The sequence below is a fragment of the Stylophora pistillata genome, chromosome 11 (assembly GCF_964205215.1).
Source record: "Stylophora pistillata chromosome 11, jaStyPist1.2, whole genome shotgun sequence".
NCBI classification, from domain to species: domain Eukaryota; kingdom Metazoa; phylum Cnidaria; class Anthozoa; order Scleractinia; family Pocilloporidae; genus Stylophora; species Stylophora pistillata.
This window is the reverse complement of record NC_142529.1, coordinates 9,208,677-9,232,642: the sequence shown is the minus strand read 5'-3', so window position 1 is coordinate 9,232,642 and position 23,966 is coordinate 9,208,677. Positions and strand designations below refer to the sequence as shown.

Here is a 23,966-nt window from a genome sequence, read left to right as displayed (position 1 = left end):
AACCCGAGCACGCGAATCGGGGCGGAGAGAAATTCGAGTGCACTTGCTGTTTCAAGTTCCGTGAGCCGTGAGTTTGGGTGCGAGCAATCGAGTCTACTCTGATTTTCAGCCAATAAAACCATACTGAACTTTCCATCTTCACATGATCTCGTCTTCAAGTTATGCCGATTTTCCTAGCCCTAGCTGCCAGAAGTACGAAAGTCAGTAAGCGATCTTACAGAAAAATAAAGACTTTCTTTGAGTGCATAAAATGGTTTAGATTTGGAAAGTAGGTAAAGCATGATGACTCAATGAAAAGTTAGATAAACATTCTCAAATAATATCTGACCCTGAATAAAAATATTTCTTTCTAAAGAGGAATTATTTACGTGGTCATTGCTTTTATTCATATGGTGGCTCCTAAAGGAGCCGTTTGTAATTTGAAGTGTACGGTCCACTTATGCTCGTTCGCCGCGGATTCGGCGGGCCAACTGAATGTCCTTGGGCATGATGGTGACGCGCTTGGCGTGGATGGCGCACAAGTTGGTGTCTTCAAACAGACCAACAAGGTAAGCCTCGCTAGCTTCTTGAAGAGCCATCACAGCCGAGCTCTGAAAACGCAGATCAGTCTTGAAGTCTTGAGCAATTTCTCGCACAAGACGCTGGAAGGGTAGCTTGCGGATCAACAGCTCGGTGGATTTCTGGTAACGACGGATCTCACGAAGAGCGACTGTACCAGGCCTATAACGATGAGGTTTCTTGACTCCACCGGTAGCAGGAGCGCTCTTACGAGCTGCCTTTGTGGCTAGCTGTTTGCGTGGAGCTTTTCCACCGGTTGACTTTCGTGCAGTTTGTTTGGTACGTGCCATCTTGTTCAACAACTCAGGAGAATTGATGATTGTAAGCTTAACCTGGAAAACTATTTATACCTGGCGGGTTTGCTTGTGATTGGCTCAAAATTAAGAGATTTTATTGGCTAGGTACGAACGCTGGGAATAATCTAACGGATCTGTGATGTTATTTTGATCCGCAGCAGGTCGTTTGGGCATTAGATGATTATTATCCTCACATTAAATCCCATATGTAAGATAACTAGAACGCAAAACCTTTTCTTAGCGTACTTCACAAGTGACTTTGGGATGGAACAGAGGTGTTTTCCATTTAAAAACATACGCGCGCAGGAACACTGTGTGATTTATGTTAATACATGTACGTATTACAATAATAATTATGCTTGGGTATCTCACTCAACCAATAGCAACGCTTTCTTTCTTTCTGTTTTCTGAGAGGTAATGTCTCTTTGAATAAAATTAAACAACGTTTTTTCATTTGCCATAACTCTAACACACGAGCTAATATCAACATGTCTGGTCGCGGTAAAGGAGGTAAAGGTCTCGGAAAAGGAGGCGCCAAGCGTCACCGAAAGATCCTTCGTGATAACATCCAAGGTATCACCAAGCCAGCTATCCGTCGTCTTGCTCGCCGTGGCGGCGTCAAGCGAATCTCTGGCCTGATCTACGAGGAGACTCGTGGTGTTCTCAAAGTTTTCCTTGAGAACGTGATCCGTGATGCTGTGACATACACCGAGCACGCCAAGAGGAAGACTGTGACAGCCATGGATGTGGTGTACGCTTTGAAGAGACAAGGCCGCACTTTGTACGGTTTTGGCGGTTAGACAGTCCCTCCTCACACAAAACAAACGGCTCCTTTAGGAGCCACCAAATATCATAAAAGTCGTGACCAATAAATGCGTTTATGCGGCCAAGTACTGTTGCTTATACTTCGCGCTCATAACAAATTTTCAAAAGAAAGTGATTACACAAACCACGCGCATCGCGACACAGGGCAGAAGCGCAAGAAAAAGAACAATTCACCCAAAGAGAGTGTGGCTGAAATCTCGCCAGAACAAAGGTGCCCTGACCCGCTTTTTCTTTTCACTCTTAACTTTGTTTCTACTTATGAAGTATTAGTCCAACTTTTCAATTTTTTTCCACAAAGCTCTCCATAATTTTGTTCTTTGCTAGTGGGAATATATATAATGACATAATAAACTGTGACTGTCACGGTCTGTATATTGAGATTTAACGCCACTATCCCAGTCGGTAGGACTGTATTATAAACTAAATATGAAAAAAATTTTGAATAAAAGAAATATATATATGAATAAATATTCTAATTGTACAATTTTACGCTTTTAATTAACAGCGTAAAATCTCCCGCTACATAAAACACCGTTAGTTAACGATGTAAAATCTCCCATATATAACACCAACTGAAGGAAATTACGCCGTAAGTTAATGACTGAAAGTCTTCTAATATCCGGCATTCCGAGTTTTCATGGATCGCATGAGTATACACTGACAGCAAATTCAAATTAACTCTCTTTCAAACTAGAATCTAACGCAATATTTCTTATCACCGCCACTGACGTCGACAAAAGAAAAGGTTCAACAATAAACCCTTTTTTTGGCGCGCAAGTTACGCACATTTGGTGTCAAGTAAAATTTGCGACAGCGTTATTTCATAATTTATTGCATGAACTTTATGAAGTGTATTTGGTCGTTTATTAACATTCGTTTTCAGAGATTCCGTGAGATTTTTTAATTTATTAGTACATAAATTGGAAACTGGGGAGGAAGGGTTATAAAATAACGTATCGTTTATTATTGGTGTTAGTTCTTATTCCCCTTCAACTTTCACCTTCACATCTAGTTGGTTAAGACTTCTGTAATGTTTGGTGGCTCCTAAAGGAGCCGTTTTTTTATGGGTTAGGGCTGATTTATGCCTTGGGTTTCTTCTCTGTCTTCTTGGGCAGAAGTACAGCCTGGATGTTGGGAAGGACACCTCCCTGTGCGATGGTGACACCGGCGAGCAGTTTGTTCAACTCCTCGTCATTACGCACAGCCAGCTGAAGGTGACGAGGAATGATTCTTGTCTTCTTGTTGTCGCGAGCAGCGTTGCCCGCCAACTCGAGGATCTCAGCGCTCAAATATTCAAGCACGGCAGCCAAGTACACTGGAGCACCAGCGCCAACTCGCTCAGCGTAATTGCCTTTGCGGAGAAGACGGTGGATTCGACCAACTGGGAATTGAAGCCCTGCTCGGGATGAGCGGCTTTTAGATTTGGTACCCTTCGCTTTACCTTTACCGCGACCAGACATGTTGATATGTACTGCTTTGATTGCTTACAATCAGAATAAAGAGGTGTTTTTCATCAAGTCTGTTATTTATAGTTCGTTTATCATACAGGAAGGATCGAAAAGCACCAATCAGTTGCAAGTTTTGCGTGATCTAGGTTCCTTGTATAGTTATGAATAAAGAGAGAATGACGTGCAAATTGACCCCCAGGGTCAGTAAACCAATAAGCCAATCATTGATCGAGAATTTCGATCCGTATGGTAATAGATCCTTTTATGATTCTGTTATAAATACAAAACGAGTTGCTCTGATAATCTATTCATCTTTGTGATTAACCAAGATGCCACCTAAAGTTGCAGGAAAGAAAGGCGAGAAGAAAGCCGGAAAGGCTAAAGCCATCACTGATGGAAAGAAGAAGAGGAGAGGAAAGAGAAAGGAAAGCTATGCTATCTACATCTACAAGGTGTTGAAGCAAGTTCACCCTGACACTGGTATCTCCAGCAAAGCCATGGGCATCATGAACTCGTTCGTTAACGACATCTTCGAGCGCATCGCCACCGAAGCTTCCCGCCTTGCCCACTACAACAAAAAATCAACCATCAGCTCTCGCGAGATCCAGACGGCCATCAGGCTGCTTCTGCCCGGTGAACTGGCTAAACACGCCGTGAGTGAAGGAACCAAGGCTGTGACCAAGTACACCAGCAGCAAGTAAACTCACCTAATTGTGGGTTTCCCGCCAAAACCAACGGCTCCTTTAGGAGCCACCAAATATTATGAAAGTCATTATCGACGCAATATGAGTTTATGTGTAAATGTTCCCCCTTATAATTTAAACTATGATGTTCCGATTACGGTAAAATGTTCTTTGTATATCAGCTCCCTTTTTTAACCGACCGCGCGAACTGTTTTGACGACACGGAACAGAATGTTCATAGATGAACAGGGAAGGAAAAAGTTTCATTATTTTTTATACAAGTTGTCGTAACAGACATTAAAACTTTGAAGAGCCACTGTTTTTTCTTTAAATTGTTAACGGTTACTGCGTACTTAATGTCTGACAAATCGCGCTCTAGTCCCGAAGTGTTTTCGATCTACAGTAGATCTCCGGAGTTAAAGCTTTCCCTAGGACCCACGTACTTGACGCGGCTAGATTTTTTAACGCAAAAACGTGCGTGTGGTTATTCAACGGGCTGCGAGTAGTAGAGTCATTTACCTAAGCCAGCCCTTTTAATTTCGCTTTGTTCAGTTCATACATGTGCTGTTATAACAACTATCGCGACAATTTGTTTGCGAATCTAGTGAGTGGCCTTGCTTAAAGCGTGAGTGGCGGATTAGCAAGTTTTTTCTTCGCAAGAGTTTTGCGGTTTCGCGGCTTTGTTTTCACGCTTGAAAGCGGAGCACAAAAGTCGCTCATTACGATTCAAGAAAATAGAAAACTTTTGAACCTACAAGCTAAGACTGATGGCTTTGCCTAGAAATATTTTTTAACAAAGCGCACAAGGGGACCGATAATTTTTCAGAGCGATGTCAAAGATTTTAAAAACTGCCAGCCCTTCTTGCTCTTTCGGGTTAGACGAAGAAAACGTGATGCGTGACGAGGCTAACACCATTGTGTACTCGGTGTAGCTGTCATGGCGCGTCTGTAGAGAAATTGTTACAAAACGACATGAAATGGTTAAGGTGCCTATTCCAAAATTAAGCGTGTGAACCTCGCTACGCGCTCTACACTTCTTATAGCAACGGTCTTCTCTTAAAACTCAATAAAGCGACCTTTAGTGGGTAAAACTATGGTGGGGGCAACAACCAAAATTAAACTCAACTATGATTATCGAAGACGGCGTAAAATACTTAGTTGGTCATAACTTTTTTTAAATGTGGTGGCTCCTAAAGGAGCCGTTTGATTAATGAATGAGTTTATATTCTCCTCATTTCTTGGCGGCCTTCTTTGGCGATTTCTTCACAGCTTTCTTGGCGGGCTTTTTAGCCGCCGACTTCTTTGCTGCTGGCTTTTTAGGCGTCGCTGGCTTCTTCGCCGCTGGTTTTTTAGCTGCGGGCTTCTTCGCTGCTGGCTTCTTAGCGGCAGGTTTCTTTGCAGCCTTCTTGGCCGCTGGTTTCTTCGCTGCTTTCTTAGCGGCAGGCTTCTTTGGTTTGGCAGCAGGCTTCTTCTTTGCAGCTGGCTTCTTCTTTGGCTTCTTCTCCTTCTTTTCCTCCTTGGGCACTTTGAAGGAACCAGAAGCACCGACTCCCTTGGTGTGGACCAGCTTTCCACTACTAACGCCCCTCTTCAAAGCCATCTTTAAGTGCGGGTTAACCTCACCAACCTTGTAGTTGCCTTTGATGTACTTTTCGATGGCTTGGCGGGAAGAGCCGTTTCGCTCTTTTAATGCTGAGATGGCAGCTTTAATCATCTCCAAATAAGGTGGATGGTCGGCTGGCTTTTTGGGTGCAGCCGGCTTCTTTTTCGCTTCGGACATGTTGAGTGCTGTAGAACCTTCGGAACTAAGACAAATAATAACTGCTTAGAGCGCGCACAGTAATATTATTCCTCCTATACGGACCACCGAGGAAACAGGGTTGTCAAAATGGCGTCCTCCAAACTGTGTTAGTTTGCTTGACATTTCTGTCGATAGCAGGCTAACTCAGTAACTTCAGATGCTTCCTATTTAAAAAGAACTTAGCTACGTTATATTCCGAAATTAATATGTAAAATTTTCTTTGATTTACTCAAAGTAAGAGATACAATTCACGGTCTAAAGTCTATGAAGCAGTGAGATTCCGAGAAGAACTTTGAATAAATGATGAAATAAATTCTGTTTAAATTGCTTTTCATAAGTAAACGAGATATTTCAGGAAGGAGGAAGTTCCAAATTTTTCATTTTTATGAAAAAATAAGCATTTTGATGCACATTCAAAGGCCGAGTGGTCTCTAAATTTGAACAAGAAGAACAAAACTACAACATCCGCCATTTCATACGTGACTTTGATAAGTGGTATGCTAAATGTTTCCAATGAAGGAAACGAACTAAAGATAGGAAGAATATTTAAGAAATAGCTGGAAAAGTAATGGTGATGGAACACGGTTCTGTATTTGGTGTGACAGAGTAGTCTTGCTATTCTGACGAGCTAGTTTTGCATGAATCAGTTGCGCGCTCTTGACTCCCAATGAGATTTTACGCCAAGAGCGGAGTAAAGTTGATGAGATGTATTCTTAAATAAAAGTTTATTCACAAAGCAGAAATTTGCGAGCCAGCTGGCAATGATGTTTTTGTTAAATGCTGCAATAGGTTTCCTGTGCGTTTTGCAGTGAGATGTGAAGTTTAGAACTACGCCAAATAGCAGACTATCTGTGAATATTCAGTATATTATCGATCGATAAAGAGTCACTTTTACGACCTTTAAACGAGGTAAGATAGTAGGTTCGGTTCTCCGACAAACCAAACATCCCAGAAGAGAAAACTTCAAATTTACATGCATCATGCGTCGTAAGGTATGCCTGTGTATGACAAAAATGAGCCTTTCGATGCTAATTCAAAGACAGAGCCGTCTTTACATTTGAACAAGGACAAAGCTACAAAGTCCACCATTTCATGCGTAATGTTGATGGCAGGTGTGCTAAATTTCTCGAATAAAGTAAATATGATTATATTGAAAATTTTTTAAAACATGCGAGTCAAGTTTTTATATAAGAAACCTACCCAAATGATGGCGAACGTGTCAGTTGGCACTGATGATTTGCATACTTGCGCCAAAGGCTAAAATAAGTGAAAGGATACATGGTAATGCGCAGTTGCAAATGAAGAATGGTGAAAAATTGGTGTTTTGGTTGTCTTGGAAATAAAAGATCCGATGTTTTCCAATACATGGATTAAAGTTTTGCATTATTTCTATACCGGTAAAAAAAAAGAGTAGTCCAAAAAACAAGAAAACCGGCGTAACATGACAATTTCAGTCCGATCAATTTTATATTTTAAATTTAAGTTTAGAAGTTGTGTAGGTTGGTTATTCGGGGCTCATGAATTGGTCATTGCTTTTATTCATATGGTGGCTCCTAAAGGAGCCGTTTGTTATTTGAAGTGTAGTCCGTTTAGGTTCGTTCTCCACGGATTCGGCGGGCCAACTGAATGTCCTTGGGCATGATGGTTACACGCTTGGCGTGGATGGCGCACAAGTTGGTGTCTTCAAACAGACCAACAAGGTAAGCCTCGCTAGCTTCTTGAAGAGCCATCACAGCCGAGCTCTGGAAACGCAGATCAGTCTTGAAGTCTTGAGCGATTTCTCGCACAAGACGCTGGAAGGGCAGCTTGCGGATCAACAGCTCGGTGGATTTCTGGTAACGACGGATCTCACGAAGAGCGACTGTACCAGGCCTGTAACGATGAGGTTTCTTGACTCCACCGGTAGCAGGGGCGCTCTTACGAGCTGCCTTTGTGGCTAGCTGTTTCCGTGGGGCTTTTCCACCGGTTGACTTTCGTGCTGTTTGTTTGGTACGTGCCATCTCGTTTAACGATTCAGAATAACTGATAATAGATCTTTGAACTTAGAAATGGATTTATACCTGGCGGGCTTGCTTGCGATTGGCTCAAAATAAATGGATTTGATTGGTCAGATACGAAAGCTGTAAATAATTTAACGGATCTGTGATGTTATCTTGATCCTAAGGACCATTTTAGATAATTTGAACATAAGTTTAGTAGTATTCATGATAAATTTATCCTGGAAGATAGCTTAAAGGCAACACTTTTCTTAACACGGTTTAGAAGTGACTTTCGAATGGAACAGAGGTTTATTCTAACGGAAAATATGCACTCGCGGGAACTCCGTTTGATATATGTTAATACATGTCAATATTACAGCGATAATTATGTTTACATATTTGTCTGAACCAATCGGAAAAGTTATTTGCAGTGTGTTTTCTAAGAGGTCTTATCTTTCTGAATATAAACTACCAGCGTTCGGTAACTTGCTCTAACTTTAACGCACGAGAAGTAATCAACATATCTGGTCGCGGTAAAGGAGGTAAAGGTCTCGGAAAAGGAGGCGCCAAGCGTCACCGAAAGATCCTTCGGGATAACATCCAAGGTATCACTAAGCCAGCTATCCGTCGTCTTGCTCGCCGTGGCGGCGTCAAGCGAATCTCTGGCCTGATCTACGAGGAGACTCGTGGTGTTCTCAAAGTTTTCCTTGAGAACGTGATCCGTGATGCTGTGACATACACCGAGCACGCCAAGAGGAAGACTGTGACAGCCATGGATGTGGTGTACGCTTTGAAGAGACAAGGCCGCACTTTGTACGGATTTGGCGGTTAGACAGACCCTCTTTAAACACAACAAACGGCTCCTTTAGGAGCCACCAAATATCAGAAAAGTCGTGACCAATAAATGCATTTGCCTCTATGCAACCACTTCTAATGCTTACACTTCACTTGCAAAAGAATCTAAAAAAAAATAATCACTTTCTTCGCGCGTCACGATATGGCGCAGAAGCGCACAGACAAGAATATTGCACACTACCCCATTACATAAGTCCCTTAGCTGCATTCTCTTTTTACTCACTAACTTTGTTTCTACATTTTAATTTTCATACAATCGGTTTTCTTTTCTCATGAAGCTGTTCAAATTCGCGTCATGGCTTGGAGTTCGCCGCCGATCAAAAGGAAAGACAAAAAGACTTCCACCGTGTTACTTTGCTTGCACTGAAAGGGCCCAAATATTAAATACGGAGTGCCTAGAAAAAGTTGCTCCCCTTCCCCCATAGAGTGAAAATCAGACTATCTTTAATGTCCAAATTATCTGTGGTATTTCTTAGGAACACTAAACTGGCGCAACTGTTGTGACCGTTTTCAGTCACGGGAGCCGAAATCGTTCCAAGCAATGAAATTGCCGACCAAATACCCTTTTTATTTATTCATATGCAAAAATTTCCTGGATGTTTTGAGTGAGCGTTCGAATCCTTCTAGGAATGTAAACTCTCTCTCCCCCCAATTCAAGTCCTCTGAAGTTTTCGGTCCAAGAATGAAATAGCACAAAAGAAAATTCGAAATGACTCCTGCTGATGTTGTTCACAGCTAGAAATTCTTTAAGAAGTTGGGAACTTATCTAGTTGGTCAAGACTTTTGTATAATCTGGTGGCTCCTAAAAGAGCCGTTTTTTTTCTAAATGGCGAAAGGCTGATTTATGCCTTGGGTTTCTTCTCGGTCTTTTTAGGCAGAAGTACAGCCTGGATGTTGGGAAGAACACCTCCCTGTGCGATGGTGACGCCGGCGAGCAGTTTGTTCAACTCCTCGTCATTACGCACAGCCAGCTGAAGGTGACGAGGAATAATTCTCGTCTTCTTGTTGTCGCGAGCAGCGTTGCCCGCCAACTCGAGGATCTCAGCGCTCAAATATTCCAGCACAGCAGCCAAGTACACTGGAGCACCAGCGCCAACTCGCTCAGCGTAATTGCCTTTGCGGAGAAGACGGTGGATTCGACCAACTGGGAATTGAAGCCCTGCTCGGGATGAACGGCTTTTGGACTTGGTGCCCTTCGCTTTACCTTTACCGCGACCAGACATGTTTGTCGTGAGATGCTTTGACTGTCAGCTATCAGAATTAAGATTCACGAGAAAAGTGTGATATCTATAGTTTGTTAGATATGCGGGAGGGATCGAAAGGCACCAATCATATGGAGTTTATTGTGGTTTACATATTTCTTTACTTTGATAGAATGACGTTCTAATTGACCCCGGGGTCAGTCCATCAGCCAATCATTGATCGAGAATTTCGATCCGTATGGTAATAGATCCTTTTATGATTCTGCTATAAATACAAAACGAGTTGCTTTGACAATCTATTCATCTCAGTGATTAACCAAGATGCCACTTAAAGTTGCAGGAAAGAAAGGCGAGAAGAAAGCCGGAAAGGCTAAGGCCGTCACTGATGGAAAGAAGAAGAGGAGAGGAAAGAGAAAGGAAAGCTATGCTATCTACATCTACAAGGTGTTGAAGCAAGTTCACCCTGACACTGGTATCTCCAGCAAAGCCATGGGCATCATGAACTCGTTCGTTAACGACATCTTCGAGCGCATCGCCACCGAAGCTTCCCGCCTTGCCCACTACAACAAGAAATCGACCATCAGCTCTCGCGAGATCCAGACGGCCATCAGGCTGCTTCTGCCCGGTGAACTGGCTAAACACGCCGTGAGTGAAGGAACCAAGGCAGTGACCAAGTACACCAGCAGCAAGTAAACTCACTTTGTGGGTTTCCCGCCAAAACCAACGGCTCCTTTAGGAGCCACCAAATGTTATGAAAGTCCATGACCAATAATAGTACATTATTTATTTCCAACTGAAATGATTCCTGCATTAGCTGTCCCTCGTTTTTAATGAAAAGATTGAGCAGATTTTCGCGCTCCATCTATGGTGTTTTCATATGTCGTTAAACTCAGGGTGACTGTTCTGAAACTTGGGGGGTGAATTTATGGAAGTTATTCCTTTCACAGTTCGCTACAATTTGGTCGGCATTATTATTTTGATAAAGATATCATCTAGAGAAAGTCATGGTCTCAGTTTAAAATCTTACAAATTCCCCATTGCAAATATGAAGTGAAGCCGTTAATTCCGTGGGTGACACGCGCGCCGAAAAAGAACACACCGTAGGGAAACATGCTGGATCAGTTGTGAGGCACCGCACAGAATGCAACTCCAGAGTTGTCGCGCTAAGATAAGCGCTCTAGTTTCACTGTCATTGTCAAATTAGTGGAGGCAATTTTTTATAGTTTTCTGATCGTAATTTAAGCCTCGGGATATTTGAAGCAGTGGAACGATGGATGGGGTCACTTACACGCTCCATGCTAGTTCTAACGCGCTTGCTTTGGGCTCGATTTCCACGAACACCCAAGATATAACCAATTCTCCTCTCTGTCTTCAATACAAATGTTATAATTGTAGCTCTGAGAATTTGGCGTTCATTCAAACAAAATGCCCTTGTTTATATAATATTTCTTTCTTCTAGTCACCTTTCTGGTTGATAGCTGGTAGATTGGTATTGTAAGGAAAAATTACTGATTAGTCACTCCCGCATCTGAAAGGGTTTTAAAAAATTAACAGTTGTAGTTGGACGAAAACAAAGAGAACAAGTTAAGAAAGATAAGTACCAAAGGAGGAGAGAGAAGATGGTCCACAGGACACCTACTCTTAAAATATTCACAGTTTGCAGAAAAAATAGATACAGGCTGGGAGCTTTTCATTTTCACTGATTTTATTTTCTAAAAAAGAAAGAAAGCTAGAGACAACAGAGAGGATACACATACAAGTTATTTTACACTAAGGTAGACAAAAGTGGAAATAAGGATATTTAAGGTAATCCCATCAGAAGTTCAGTCTCACAAGATGAAAATGCATATTAACTCTAACTTTCACAATATGCTGGCAGGTATTCTTATTTGTCTATGTTTAGAATTACAGAAATCTTTATCATCTTATACAAAAGAAAACAATATCCTTGACATTGAAAAATTTAGAAAGTGACTTCCAGTTTAGTTGTTACACAACACTATATTGTCTTGGGAAGGATGGTTTTGCAAAGTTCATATGAAACATTCTGGGACATTCCCAACGCAGGGTATTAAAACTGAGCATGATTCCATGATATCTTTGAGGAAAGTATAAATATTTCCAGTTCCAATGGACTGCTGAAACTCTGTCAGGTTGACCACAAATCTATGCACAAAAAAAGAAAAAACAAGTCATAACACTAATGAAACAATCTGATAGAGAGTTTGTTCATGTGCCATTTGACACATCTTCCATCTCTTCATCGACATTGTTGTTCTGTTTGTTTCCTCCGGGCACCTGACCAGCTTTTAAAAGCATCTCAAGTCTTTGTACTTCATCCAGAGAGCGGGCATTTGCAATGGCAGCCTGAAGGAATGAAACAATATATTTATAGTTACAAATTAATTAAATGATAGATACTCTGTAAAAAAAGTAACAGGTTCACCCCATCAGATGTCAACTGCAGTTGTTACCAAAAGTTTGTACCACTCAGAAAAGAAATCCTTCTCGTCCTTGCAAAACAAATGAGATTATTGCTTGTGAAAAGTGCCATATTTATTGCTAGTTTTATGATTAAAAATCACTTGTTACGGACTGTAATTTTTTTTACCTTAATAGCAGCAATGTCTTTTGAGGGTTGTGGAAGAGGTTTGCTTGGCAAAGGCCTTGCTCCAGCAGGTGATCCCCCAGGAACAAACCTGCATTCAAAAATTGAGAAAAAAAAATTGGTCATATAGTTCAAATGTTCTTTTACATTGCCAGACAATGTCTACTTTTTTCGTCTCTCCACTAAGAACTGATGTTTACTTCTCCTTAACCACAACCTTCCCTGTAATTAGCTCAGAGAATTTGTGTAAACTATACAACTTACTCTACAATTGATAATTTGGTCAACTATCATTCCCTGTTGGTTAGAGAATGATTTAAAATTATGAGGAAAGGTTACAGTTTTTTCTGCAAGCTCAAAAATATAGAGTTGATAAACCAGGAAATAGCATAAACCTACGTCTTAGCCTTTCTCCCCTTTTGACTTCCCTCTTGTCCTCGTTTGCCACTAAACATTCTTTTGGCAGCTTCCCTTTCCTAAAAACAACAGTACAAAACAGCTACATTACTCAGTTCATCAGGTAAAGCAATTTACTTACACCACCATAATAATTACTACTGGCAACAGCAAAATCTTTTAATCTCTAGCAACAAAGAAAGAAAGTATATTGGATTGACAGTTGAAAACCCCAACATCAATGCACATATTCTCCATACTGCAGGGATGTAGCTAAAGATTTTAACAAGCGGAAATCTAGCAATGATAGGCGGGTACTTGGGCCAAAGGTCCAATCTAGCGTGCCTTTGGCACGCTATACCTAGGGGGGTCCGGGGGCATGGTACCTTGGGAAATTTTGAAATGCATACTCTCGGAGATGCATTTTCCTTGATTTTGGGAGCAAAATCAAGGGCATTCACTATTTTGCATACATGAGGTACAAATACCACTAGCCATTGAGCCTGCAAAATGGGCGATGCGATGTGAATGATGCGATCGTCGCACTAAGTGGAGTGTTTACATTCCTTTCAGTTCAGGTAAGACAGCAATGCAGGTGTAAACAAACGAAAAAAATAAATAACAATCTTCTGGCAACATTTAAAAAATTTTGGAGAAGGAAGTAGTGTTTTACAGTCGGAAAAATTGCATTCACAGCCAGGTAATTTTCCCGGCTTCTGGCTATTATCTACATCCCTGTACTGTTCTCTCTACATTTCTTAAGGTGCTTACAAGGAGAAAGTGTTCAACAATCAAGAGCTTCTTTGGTTGGTGATCTTTTCCTTTATTCTCCTGACCTTAATGTGTGATTCAGGGGTGATATTGTAAGGAGAAATTAGATGCTCATCACTCTTAGAGGTCAAAGGGTTAATGATGACCATGTCAGATTCAACACCATACTAGATTTGAACCAAAAGAAAAAAAATTTTTTTTTCTATTACCCGTTGTTTTATTCTCTGAAAGTCCAGCACTCTTAACTGTGGCAATTTGTTGATGACGTATAATCTGTAGTGAGGTTTGTTTGTTACTGGATTTCGAAGCAAACTGAAAAAGAAGACAAAAAAAGATTAATTAACCTTGATGTCCAGTGCGCCTATATGCGCCCAAGTGGACCCAGACCCTTTCTACACCTTGTGATGTCATCACTTTTAACCCTGGAGCACGACTTTGAGAGCGCAATTGAACAGGTTGAAAATATCTTACAAACGATACTAGAATGAGCACAATTGAGTGAAGGAGATTGGAGAAATGGGCAAAAAACCATGTAACTTTGACCTGAAAATCTGCATGAAAATCTTGTTCCATTACCCGCCTACCTTTCTGATCATGTGGTTTGCAAATAATGAGTAGTTTCCAAAAAAATCTCTACGCCAAAATGAAGCCTACTAAATTTCCAGCCAGTGAGGGGAAACTTCAGGCAAGGAGAGGGGGAAAAAGGGCAGGAGAAAGTGAGAAAAGTAAAAGTGGTAAGTGGGGCATTACTTTTCCAAATTTTGCTTTCTGCGCGTGTCGGAGATTTTCAGGCCACCATTTTGCATTTGGATCGAAAGGCCGTCGAGCGTACAAGCTGTCAATGGGTTTGTGGTAAGTTTAAGCTTTTAAAACCACAACAGTGACCCGAAATCTGCTCAACTAGCTTCAAAACACAGTTTTTCACAAAAGCTGCAGCTATTAATGGGTTAATAATAATCAGTTACATATTCTGAGGTGAAGTACACAGAATTATCACATGTATCTTATCTCTCAGCAAGGAGACAAGGAGTTGAAACATCGGTGCCTCTAATGAAGTCAACAGTGTGACAATACAAATAATGGTGAGCATTGTTCTCCTTTTCATGTAGTAAAATGTAAAATTTACCATCTGCAGCACCTCTTATTACTGCCTAAATTGCTCAAAATTCTAGAAAATTCAACAAGTAAAAGGGGTGCTCTACTGGTTTAAAATTTCTTTCACCTGTCATGCTTTGAATAAGGGAGAATACTGAGTGAGATGTTCTAAAGAAAGGGTAAAAAAATATGTAACACATGCCTGAGGTACTGGAGACTTTTAACAGACTTCAATGGATCCAAGTCTTTCTGCACACAAAAATAAACAAAGAGAATGAAATTACACAGTCAGATAACAAGAATTACAACAATCCACACAATAACCGCATTTCCATAAAACATGAATATTGTCAATAATAAATAAAATAGGAAAATAAATTAAACAAAGACTCGGTAAGACGTACCAATTCCTGCATGTTGTTTGATGTCATAACAATAGTTTCTAAATTTGGTAGACTCTCCTCCAAGTGTTCTGTGATACGACTGCAAGTAAATAATGAATGAATAGTCAGAAGAGAGAGATGTATGTTACAAAATGAGGCAAAAATAAGTAAAAGTTATTTTTGTTAATAATATTAGTTGAAGAGGCTACATAAACAGTAATAACAATAAATCATGATTTACTTCATACATGGGAGAACAAAAAGTTTCAGATAAGTTTTACACTTTGTGAAGACATACAAGAATGACATACTGGTACAAATGGGTCAAGCTTTCAAATGTACTTTATGCCTCTTTGATGCCATTTTTGGTAATTCTTAGTAAAAACAAAGTAGTTTACATTTCAGTTTTCTAAAACTTATCTAAATGATGAACAAAAAAGTTACAATTTCTGTCTTACTGTGGCCCTTGTAAGAAAGTTGAGGAGTAATAACACAACAATAAACCCTCATAAAAAGAAAAAAATTATCCTCAATACATCACAAAGTCATTAAGAGGGTAATAGGTTGCAAAAAGTAGTTTTGGGTAGTGATTTTTCTGAAACAAGAAATGGAAACTTTGCCAATTGAGTCTTGTGTTATGGATGATACCTTCTTGTCATTTGTTTCAAGCATCAAAATACCACTGTACTGAACTATACACAAAGAAGTTAAGGAAGGATATCTGGGAATCCGGGTGACGCCATCCAAACTCCAAAGACAATGTATAGTACAGTATCAGCTTACCTCTATCCAAAGATTGTCCACTGCACTTACCAATTTTCAATAGGATATATATTTAAAAATGTTAGATACTGCATAAAACACCATTGCACAACATTTTTGTCATGCAAATTACAGTCTTTTACACAAAAAAGTTTAATATTGCATGGATTTACTGGCATAAAAATTTCTCTACAGCACTAACAAACTACATAAAAAATGACCAGACAAACAAGGTGGTAATTTAAAAGTGACATTTCTTTTAAGTCTGTTACAAATACAAGATGCTGCAATCATGAACACTTTTGATAGTTGAGAAAGATAATGTACAAATTCAGGAATAATAGTTTATGAAAACTTTTCACATTGGACAAGTGTTGAATATAATGCAAGAAATGTCAGGAAACCAAGCTTTTACCCATACATTTTTGTAACAGAAACACAAAAGCAATGGCTAATAAAGTAATAGCAGACATAATGTACAATGTAAGTGGTCACAAGACCTAAAATTGTTTTCAAACAAAAAAATTCTTAAAGAAAAAGCCTGTCATACAGTATATATACATCCATGTGTCTGTCTGAGCATTAGAAATATCTGAGATGAATCATCTTAACATACCATATTCTATTGTTGTTTAAAAGTAGGCTTTTCAATCTCTTGAGTGATGGAAATCCCTCCAGTTTGCGGATGTCATTCTCTGACATATCAATGGTATCAAACTGGTCCTAAAATCAATAAAACAACTGTTGAAACTTTACCTCCCAGAAGAGAACTTCTCCTTTTAATATCCATACATTATCCAGCAACAGGTGATGAGAATATCCAAACTTATTAGGAAGAAAGTTATCTTTCTGACTCTAAATTCTTGTAACTGAATTTCAAGGTAATGTGTAGCAGTTAGAGGGGAGAATTAACAAATCAGATCTTGTGAATCATTAGGATCTTAAGTAAAAGAAAAACGATGAATTCTTGATAATACAATATTTTTTGTATCTGTAAACGTCAACGCCAAGGAGGTTAAAAACTTTTTAGAGTGTTACTTTAAAAAGCATTGTACAAAGAACTAGGTAAGTTGCTAGAGTCATAAGTCTTCCAACTTTACTATGGCATTTAGCGAAATAATCCAGTGATTGAAATAAACAAACAAACAAACATACCAAAGTCGCTCCAAGATTTTCGATCACAGGAATTTTATAACCTAAAGTGTGATTAACAAGACAATATGTAAAATAACGTAAGCTGGTCAACTTAGAAAATATGAACTAGACGCATCCCCAAATAACAAACAACACACTCAATTTCCAAGAATATCTGTCCGTTGAGAGACTCGTTCCAAAATGGAAATCGTAAACAATTTTTTTTTCCTTTACCTAAACCGTAGAATGAACGTTTACTTACCCCGCAAATCCAGTTCTCTGTCTCTCAAAGCATTTGTATACTGCGGACTTTGCAGTATAAGATCTGCAGTTAACTTCATTCTAACGGTCGATCTCCGCTGTTAAATATATACTCAACCACTTAAAGGTTTTCTAATGTACTTTAAACCTTCTCTAGCCTTTTAAATTTAGCTTCGACGTGTATTCTATGAGATAACTGGCCTTTCTCATACAGACTTCGTTTCTCGATTGTGAACCGCCATCTTTGTTGCTTCGACACGTGAACGATGTTCGCCCCAGGTCTTACTAGAACACTTGTCAAGAACGCCTGGTGATTTTGGTGTTTCTTGGGGGAAAATGGCTGCGCGCTTTGAGAACGTTCCTGTGGTCGAAGTTTCAGCGGACAATTTTGCCGTATTATGGCCTTTCATGATTCGCGCGATAAACAAATCCTCATTCGTGGCACTGGACACGGTACGTGAGGAAGCATAATTGAAAGAAATTTCCTATTAAAGGTTTTTTCAAACGTAATACCACCTTGAAATTTTTGAAAAAGGCTCGGGAATTGGGAGGAAGAATATTATTACAACTGAATTTTCATTTTAATCGAATTTCAATTTCGTAATCTCTCCATACTGTTCTCTATACATTTCCTAAGTCGTTGACAAGGAGAATTTGGTTAACAGTGAAGAGCTTCTTCGATTGGTGATCATTTCCTTTCTTCCCCTGATCAAAATGTGTCTTACAGGGGTGATATTGGAAGGAGAAATTAGATGCTAGTCACTCTTTAGGGGTTAAAGGGCTGAAGAAAAGCCCAAATTTGAGCAATATTTGGAAAATAAGTGCATCTTTGGATTTTTTTTTTCTTGCAGGAGATGAGTGGAATTGGAGAAAGAAAAAATCTAATGACTCAGTGAGCAACATTGTTCTGATATCACTTTTTGCTCTCCAGCTTCTGTAGTTGTCTGAATAATTAACATTTTATTACCTTTAATTTCCATTTATTTATTTATATATTTATTTATTTCCAACTTTGATTTGATTGAAGTATATGGAATACCACACAATATGGTCTTCAATCACTAAAATTTGCTGCATCTCACTTTTGGAACTCTGCCTGCTATTAGAATGTCCCAGTTGACATATTACCCATCCTAGGTTTTATTCTGTATTTATTTTGTATTGCTTATTCTCTGCATATTTCTAGTTTGAATTTGTTGTAAACTGAACTGAGTTCTATAAATTAGTCTGAAGACTGAAGTCTGAAATGGATTGAATTCCAAATTTTCAGACCCAAACTACCCCAACAGGTTTTTGTAAACATCCAACCCTCATCCAACTCATTAAAAAATTGTATGTCCTTAGATTTGTGGAGGATCGGTATAAATACATGTGTGAAGTGGCCCAATCCAGAGCCATTCTCTCTCTTGGTATTTCTTGTTTCAAACTGAAGAAGAGAAAGATGAGAAATGATACAGACTGCAAAGAATCGGATACAAAACTGAACATCAGGATCAAGACATTCAACATTGTTGTCCTCTGCACGGAAAACTTTGTAGTAGAACCAGTGTCTCTGACATTTTTGGTCGGACATGGCTTTGACTTTAACAAACAGTATGCTAAAGGTGTTCCATATTCGAGAGGAGATGACAAGGTACTGGAAATGTTAAGTTGAATATTCCCATAAATATTACAGTGGGAGAGGTAGTGGCTTGTCCCTTGCATCCTTAAGAGTGACCAGCATCTAATTCCTCCCAACATTATCACCCCTGAATCAAACATTAAGGTCATGAGAATAAAGGAAATGATCAACAACTAAACTAGCTCTTGATTGCTAAACATTTTATCATCAAAGCCAGGCAACAAACTAATTAGCAAACAAATGAGTGTGGTTTAAGACCTAAGAGTATGTGTTAAAGAAAATTTGATGGATTTTATGTTATTCTTTCCCCGTTCTGTTAAGATAGTAAACATATTTAAAAACTTAATTCCAAAAAAGTACTAATTTTGTTATTCTTTGATATTCTTTGGCATTATAGCCAAGAAACCCTATTCATCTACCTCAGAGTGAAAAAAGGGGTGCATTTACCCTAATTTTCCAATATCTTTAATAGTCTCTTTATAATACAGGGTAGTTGCTTAGTGCCGGCCGCTGGCAAAATTTTCCAGATGAAAAAGTGGCTATTTGCTGGCTTGATTTTTGGCTGGCAATCACTTGGTGAAGTATAATGGGCACTTCTAAGGTTACACACTTACAACCCTTCACCACCTTTGAGCCAGCTTATTTGAAATTTCAGGCGGCAGCATAATTTCTTAGCTACAACCCTGTAATCTAAATTGCTGTTTTTGATTATCCTTCAGGTAATTTCTGGTACACCGCAGTACTCTGTGAGAAATCTCTTCAATCAACTCATTCTTGCCAATAAACCTGTTGTTGTTCACAATGGGTTTTTGGACTTGGTGTTCCTATATCAGAACTTTTATTGCAAGTTACCCGACAAACTGCAAGTGTTTACTGCAGATTTAACAGAAATGTTTCCAGCTGGTGTATTTGATACCAAGTTTGTGTCAGAGTACAGTGTGAGAGAACCTGCTTCATTCTTGCTCTATGTTTTCAAAAAGTGGTGGGTTCATAAGAAATTGTTTCATGCTCTAAAGAAATCAGAAGATGATGAAATCTGCATTGTGTCAAATTTCAAGACTTACACAAGGTTTGATGAACCTGTGACCTGCCAATTTTGACAGAATGCTCAAAACTAATTTGGCTACAAGGCTACTGATATTAGGAGCTGGGCAGGTATAAGCTGTTGCATTCAAATCTTGGGGAAGTGCAGAAGTTTTATCATAACCAGATTTTATTATCTCAGCGCTGTTTTATAGCACTTTAAATACTGTACAATTTTTTTTTTTCAGACATCTCTTTAAAATTGCATAGCAAGGATCATTTTATTCAATTTTTGTTGTTCATAATGTGAATTCCTTCATATCCATAGTTTAATGTTACACAGCCACTTAATTACAAGGTGGTAAACTTCTGCTGTAGTCTTAATCATTCTTACAGGCTTAGAAGGAACTTTTTGAAATGTTCTCAGACAAAACCATAGAGAAATTGGTGGGACTGAAAACACTTATCTCATCTAAGCGTGTGCTCCTGCAGTTTTAAAGGCTATAGATTTTTTGGGGGGGTGGGGGGTGACTGGTAAATTTTTTTTTTTTTTTTTTTAAGGTGGATACCCAAGATCTCTAAGACAAAAACCTTCAGGCCCTCAGTGATCCCCAGATAGAGCTGCTTTGATATATCAAGCAGAGCAGGGATGAGTTTAGTTTCCTTAACTATACCAAAGAAATCAAACTACATCTTGATGGCTCTCAGAATACAAGAAACAGAAAAGTAACTATACAACTGACGCAAAAAATTCTGAAGTTCCAAGAAAAATATGAACTACAGCATATACATATTCCATTTGATTTCTCGTTATGTTGAGCTAATGGCAGGTTTTTGCTCTTTCCTCAGTCAAAGGACCAATATACAACATGAAAACCAAGGAAGAAAGCATGTTTGTCTGAAATTTCGCGAGGAAGTTTCGTTATCATGTTTCACTGAGCACATCTATTGTGGAGCACGTGATGAAAACGAAGCTGTTGATACTGACGTCATAGTGTGTGAGAAATTTGCGGTAAGCTTTTTTGTTAAAACGCACTCTGAACGTGCGTTTAATGATGTGTTCGTAAAGGAGTGTTTTTGTTTTCTGGTGTTTCAGCCTCCCTAGCGGAAGTTATCACTTTTGAATTGTAAACCGTTAAACGTGATGTACCACGCTACGCAAAGTTGAGCGGTTGGCTATTGTATTGTTATCCAGATGGAGAACTAAGAAATGAACGGAACGAAATTTGGAAGATAACTTTTCAATAACACTTAAACTTTTTTTTGATCCAAGGTCCCTAGAACATGCTAAACACCTCATTTACATACACACGAATAGATACGCAATTCATTTATATACATACGAATATCGACACAGCTATGAGCTTACTCGTGTGGCCAGAGGACCTAGTAAGCAATTTTACCAAAAGCAAAGAATTGAAGGAGCCAGAGACGAAGCAATTTTGAATTAAGCTTTTGGGAGAAATCCGGAACTGTATTGCTTTTTGTTTACTTCACTCTGTGCCGGGTCTAGATATCTCGCGTCACACCCTCTCAACCAATTAAATGAAAAGTTCACACCGATGGCGATTTGCTCCCTCGCATTTTCGCGCGCTTTAGGCAGTTTGCCTGGTATTACTTTTTGTTCTTATTGGCTCCTTGTTCAGTGAGTCCTGATTGTTTCTCTGTTTTCTTTGATTTTGCTTTTTCGAGTCTCGATCATGATGGACTCATATTACTAACGACTCTCGCACAGCTCTGACCACGCCCAAGCGTTATTTCATATTTCACTCTAGCTGCCATTCCCGTGGAAAGAGCTATCCGGGGAAGACTCGCTCCGATCTTTCGTTTGAAACAGGGAGCATACGCAAAACATTCTATCGTTGTATTCAACTTATAAGTGAGAGCCTTTGCATTAGCTCCTTTTTAACCCCTCGCACCCTGCCAGCAACCTGTATATTCTCCATATTGTTCTTTATGCATTTCCTTTGACAATGACAAGGAGAATTTAGTTAAAATTCAAGAGCTTTTTAAGTTTGCGATAATTCAGCAGTGAGGAGTTGGTGAGAAGTAGATGCTTGTCGCCCTCAGGGTTAAGTAAAGATGTTAAATCTCCAGTTTCACTTTGTTACGTTTCTCTCTTTCCTGCAGGCTTATGGATTTTGTCCACGGGAAAAATCTTGTCAATTTTCACACGACGTCGATGATGTTTTAGATCGGGAGTGGAAAGTGAAAGAAACCAAGAGGCTGAAGCGAAAACGAAAGCGTCACAACTCCGGTGAGTTAAAGAGCTGAAGATTCACACCCTCTGCAATATATTGTTGCTCGTAACGGTTGGGTCTGTAAGATTTTACCAGAGTATTGCTTCTTCCCCCCATTACAACATGCTATCAAACTGAATCACAAGAAATTAAATTATTTAGAAAATATTTTATTCTTTTTAGGCAATAATGAACACGATGTAACTAAAACACGCGGTACTGAAAATTCGCCCCCAACAGACACTTCCGAGGAAGTGTGTGCACGTGATAAGCAAGACACTCACATGACGTATCCACGTGATGCTCACGTGAGTCAGTCCAACGGTGTCAAGACACGTGACTGTGGTCACAGAGCGGGTTTCGATGCGTTTATGACCGGCTATTGTATGGCGACTTATCTTCTTCAGCTTGGCAAGGAAAGTGTTGATAACGAACTCACCCTCTCCTCCCTGGTGGATGTTTCGAACAAGCTAAGCCTTCCAAGGAAAGACGTTCCATTACAAATTACACGAAGTCATTTTATTCGACCGTCAACCTCGCACACTGAGAAACTTAAGCGACTGAAAAATCAGCTTCAGTCGCCGGAACAGTCATAGTGGAATATTTAGCTGGGCTAAAACTCTTTGTAACATTTCATTGTCATTAATTTTTAAAGTGCCCCATCCTAAAACTTCTCTTTTATTTATTTTTATTTTTTATCGCATCCTTGCTTCATTTGCCCCTTTGCATTGCCTTCGTCTTTCTTGTCCAAAATTTAAATGATTTTGTATTCTTGAAAAGTGAATTTTATACATGTTATCTTTGGTTGTTTTCCCCTTTTGCAAAGTATTATTTTTCTTTCTTTTCCTCTTCCTTTTTTTTGATAGGGGCAAAGGTAACCTCATTCCCGAGATATGTTGATTTTCTCCGTTCCTACATTGTTGTTTCAGAGGAAACTGTCTTTTTTCGGGGCGAAGTGAGTTTCCTATATTTTATAATTTTACCCATTTCAGTTTACATTCGGTTATTTGTAAATCGTGTGCTCCTTCAGGGGCAGAAAATCTTCTTGTTCACAAGCTCTAAGCAGTCGTACTTACAAACTTTATTCAATCTGCTCTCCCTGCGACAAAGATGTTGGTGAACTTTGTCACGTTATTTTTACTTGCCGAATTACTTTACGCTCGAGAGAAACCATGACATGTTAGTTGGGTAAATGGGGAAATTAAAACAATCGAAGTGACACGATGGTGACCCCGTGGATATACTGTGCAGAATGTAATTCTCTATTTCGTTGGATGAAGTGTAAGGTTGCAAAATAAACCTAATGTTTGATTCCAACCCTCCAAAAAATGAGCTATTTACTGAGAGGGAATCGAAATTATTTCAAATTCTGATTAGTGGGCTATTCAGTAGTGCATGTCTGGCACAAGAGCCAATACAAAAGACCAAACAATACACAATAGCTAACCAATAACTCCTAAACAAAGAAAGAACAATGGTAATTCCCTTGTGAACCGGTACACCAGGACAGAACCGTCCTCTCCAATATTAGGGAGTTTAAGCAAATCACTACGGCTGGCGCTGCAACGGATACCGGAAGTAAAATTGTCCAGAAACGAGTCATTGCGCATGTCAGCGGTTCCCATCCAGCCGTAGCGGGAAATCATTCTACGCGAGTGGAAAGGTTTCGGCGTAGCCTGTGGTACGTGAACTGATCTCGCTTCTTTCCTCTCTTTATACATTCTCCTGAGCAATTTTAACTATTGAAATAAACTTAACATCTTTAAAAATAGCTTATTGGGAATATTTATCAAGCTTGCTGTCCCTTACCGAGTGAATCTGCCTTTATTTTTGCAGCCGGGTTTGTCGAAGGATCGAAGCAGTGTGCACATGGAGAACGCAGCGAATGCAAGGAGAAATGCGTCAGTAGAAAGTCTAACTTTTCCTTTTCAAACCTCAAAGACTACTTGAAATTCAAATAGCTGAAGCCGAGGAATGACGAGGGTTATGAGGGACCGTGTAGAAACTTTGCTTTGGTGTTTATAA

The 23,966-nt window shown here is 39.5% G+C and overlaps 10 protein-coding genes and 1 pseudogene across 10 annotated transcripts; 5 read left to right on the top strand and 6 right to left on the bottom strand.

Annotated features, from left to right (window-relative positions):
* Nucleotides 1-360: 360 nt before the first annotated feature.
* Nucleotides 361-874, bottom strand: LOC148719933 (histone H3). The gene has a single exon (XM_088738977.1). The coding sequence runs from the start codon at nucleotides 846-848 to the stop codon at nucleotides 438-440; it is 411 nt and encodes a 136-aa protein (XP_088595103.1). The 5' UTR covers nucleotides 849-874; the 3' UTR covers nucleotides 361-437.
* Nucleotides 875-1,331: 457 nt separating this feature from the next.
* On the top strand, nucleotides 1,332-2,047 carry LOC148719932 (histone H4). The gene has a single exon (XM_088739735.1). It carries the CDS (start codon nucleotides 1,343-1,345, stop codon nucleotides 1,652-1,654), a length of 312 nt encoding a protein of 103 aa, XP_088595861.1. The 5' UTR covers nucleotides 1,332-1,342; the 3' UTR covers nucleotides 1,655-2,047.
* Nucleotides 2,048-2,565: 518 nt separating this feature from the next.
* On the bottom strand, nucleotides 2,566-3,408 carry LOC148719931 (histone H2A). Its single transcript, XM_088739733.1, has one exon. It carries the CDS (start codon nucleotides 3,137-3,139, stop codon nucleotides 2,759-2,761), a length of 381 nt encoding a protein of 126 aa, XP_088595859.1. The 5' UTR covers nucleotides 3,140-3,408; the 3' UTR covers nucleotides 2,566-2,758.
* A 21-nt stretch (nucleotides 3,409-3,429) lies between these two features.
* Nucleotides 3,430-4,126, top strand: LOC111331540 (histone H2B.1 pseudogene; annotated as a pseudogene).
* A 190-nt stretch (nucleotides 4,127-4,316) lies between these two features.
* Nucleotides 4,317-7,023, bottom strand: LOC111331529 (uncharacterized). The gene is made up of 2 exons (XM_022936656.2): nucleotides 6,812-7,023; nucleotides 4,317-5,615 (listed from the first exon to the last, which is right to left on the bottom strand). Exons 1-2 carry the CDS (start codon nucleotides 6,976-6,978, stop codon nucleotides 5,042-5,044), a joined length of 741 nt encoding a protein of 246 aa, XP_022792391.2. The 5' UTR covers nucleotides 6,979-7,023; the 3' UTR covers nucleotides 4,317-5,041.
* Nucleotides 7,024-7,057: 34 nt separating this feature from the next.
* LOC111331539 (histone H3) lies at nucleotides 7,058-7,666 on the bottom strand. Its single transcript, XM_088739732.1, has one exon. It carries the CDS (start codon nucleotides 7,609-7,611, stop codon nucleotides 7,201-7,203), a length of 411 nt encoding a protein of 136 aa, XP_088595858.1. The 5' UTR covers nucleotides 7,612-7,666; the 3' UTR covers nucleotides 7,058-7,200.
* Nucleotides 7,667-7,704: 38 nt separating this feature from the next.
* Nucleotides 7,705-8,519, top strand: LOC148719930 (histone H4). The gene is made up of 2 exons (XM_088737545.1): nucleotides 7,705-7,717; nucleotides 8,022-8,519. The coding sequence occupies exons 1-2, from the start codon at nucleotides 7,705-7,707 to the stop codon at nucleotides 8,420-8,422; spliced, it is 414 nt and encodes a 137-aa protein (XP_088593671.1). The 3' UTR covers nucleotides 8,423-8,519.
* Nucleotides 7,881-9,766, bottom strand: LOC111331534 (histone H2A). The gene has a single exon (XM_022936660.2). The coding sequence runs from the start codon at nucleotides 9,666-9,668 to the stop codon at nucleotides 9,288-9,290; it is 381 nt and encodes a 126-aa protein (XP_022792395.1). The 5' UTR covers nucleotides 9,669-9,766; the 3' UTR covers nucleotides 7,881-9,287.
* Nucleotides 9,767-9,929: 163 nt separating this feature from the next.
* Nucleotides 9,930-12,239, top strand: LOC111331535 (histone H2B.1). Its single transcript, XM_022936661.2, has one exon. It carries the CDS (start codon nucleotides 9,969-9,971, stop codon nucleotides 10,338-10,340), a length of 372 nt encoding a protein of 123 aa, XP_022792396.1. The 5' UTR covers nucleotides 9,930-9,968; the 3' UTR covers nucleotides 10,341-12,239.
* Nucleotides 11,335-17,331, bottom strand: LOC111331525 (U2 small nuclear ribonucleoprotein A'). The gene is made up of 9 exons (XM_022936650.2): nucleotides 17,059-17,331; nucleotides 16,818-16,858; nucleotides 16,279-16,385; nucleotides 14,922-15,000; nucleotides 14,720-14,766; nucleotides 13,632-13,734; nucleotides 12,655-12,731; nucleotides 12,259-12,346; nucleotides 11,335-12,014 (listed from the first exon to the last, which is right to left on the bottom strand). Exons 1-9 carry the CDS (start codon nucleotides 17,135-17,137, stop codon nucleotides 11,877-11,879), a joined length of 759 nt encoding a protein of 252 aa, XP_022792385.2. The 5' UTR covers nucleotides 17,138-17,331; the 3' UTR covers nucleotides 11,335-11,876.
* A 31-nt stretch (nucleotides 17,332-17,362) lies between these two features.
* LOC111331520 (target of EGR1 protein 1) lies at nucleotides 17,363-23,165 on the top strand. Its single transcript, XM_022936644.2, has 7 exons — nucleotides 17,363-17,510; nucleotides 17,909-17,949; nucleotides 18,402-18,690; nucleotides 19,398-19,660; nucleotides 20,551-20,713; nucleotides 21,832-21,958; nucleotides 22,125-23,165. Exons 1-7 carry the CDS (start codon nucleotides 17,394-17,396, stop codon nucleotides 22,535-22,537), a joined length of 1,413 nt encoding a protein of 470 aa, XP_022792379.2. The 5' UTR covers nucleotides 17,363-17,393; the 3' UTR covers nucleotides 22,538-23,165.
* Nucleotides 23,166-23,966: the final 801 nt, after the last annotated feature.

What these genes read in the sequence shown, in the direction of transcription:
- LOC148719933 (XM_088738977.1), bottom strand. Translation starts at nt 848, where the DNA reads ATGGCACGTACCAAACAAACTGCACGAAAGTCAACCGGTGGAAAAGCT.
- LOC148719932 (XM_088739735.1), top strand. Translation starts at nt 1,343, where the DNA reads ATGTCTGGTCGCGGTAAAGGAGGTAAAGGTCTCGGAAAAGGAGGCGCC.
- LOC148719931 (XM_088739733.1), bottom strand. Translation starts at nt 3,139, where the DNA reads ATGTCTGGTCGCGGTAAAGGTAAAGCGAAGGGTACCAAATCTAAAAGC.
- LOC111331529 (XM_022936656.2), bottom strand. Translation starts at nt 6,978, where the DNA reads ATGTATTGGAAAACATCGGATCTTTTATTTCCAAGACAACCAAAACAC. An exon ending in ACACGTTCGCCATCATTTGG is followed by an intron (nt 5,616 to 6,811) that starts GTAGGTTTCTTA and finishes TATTTGTCTTAG; the next exon opens with TTCCGAAGGTTCTACAGCAC.
- LOC111331539 (XM_088739732.1), bottom strand. Translation starts at nt 7,611, where the DNA reads ATGGCACGTACCAAACAAACAGCACGAAAGTCAACCGGTGGAAAAGCC.
- LOC111331534 (XM_022936660.2), bottom strand. Translation starts at nt 9,668, where the DNA reads ATGTCTGGTCGCGGTAAAGGTAAAGCGAAGGGCACCAAGTCCAAAAGC.
- LOC111331535 (XM_022936661.2), top strand. Translation starts at nt 9,969, where the DNA reads ATGCCACTTAAAGTTGCAGGAAAGAAAGGCGAGAAGAAAGCCGGAAAG.
- LOC111331525 (XM_022936650.2), bottom strand. Translation starts at nt 17,137, where the DNA reads ATGAAGTTAACTGCAGATCTTATACTGCAAAGTCCGCAGTATACAAAT. An exon ending in AAAATCTTGGAGCGACTTTG is followed by an intron (nt 16,386 to 16,817) that starts GTATGTTTGTTT and finishes TATTGATTTTAG; the next exon opens with GACCAGTTTGATACCATTGA. An exon ending in AAGGGGAGAAAGGCTAAGAC is followed by an intron (nt 12,347 to 12,654) that starts GTAGGTTTATGC and finishes TTTTGAATGCAG; the next exon opens with GTTTGTTCCTGGGGGATCAC.
- LOC111331520 (XM_022936644.2), top strand. Translation starts at nt 17,394, where the DNA reads ATGGCTGCGCGCTTTGAGAACGTTCCTGTGGTCGAAGTTTCAGCGGAC. An exon ending in TAGTGTGTGAGAAATTTGCG is followed by an intron (nt 20,714 to 21,831) that starts GTAAGCTTTTTT and finishes TCTTTCCTGCAG; the next exon opens with GCTTATGGATTTTGTCCACG. An exon ending in ACGAAAGCGTCACAACTCCG is followed by an intron (nt 21,959 to 22,124) that starts GTGAGTTAAAGA and finishes TATTCTTTTTAG; the next exon opens with GCAATAATGAACACGATGTA.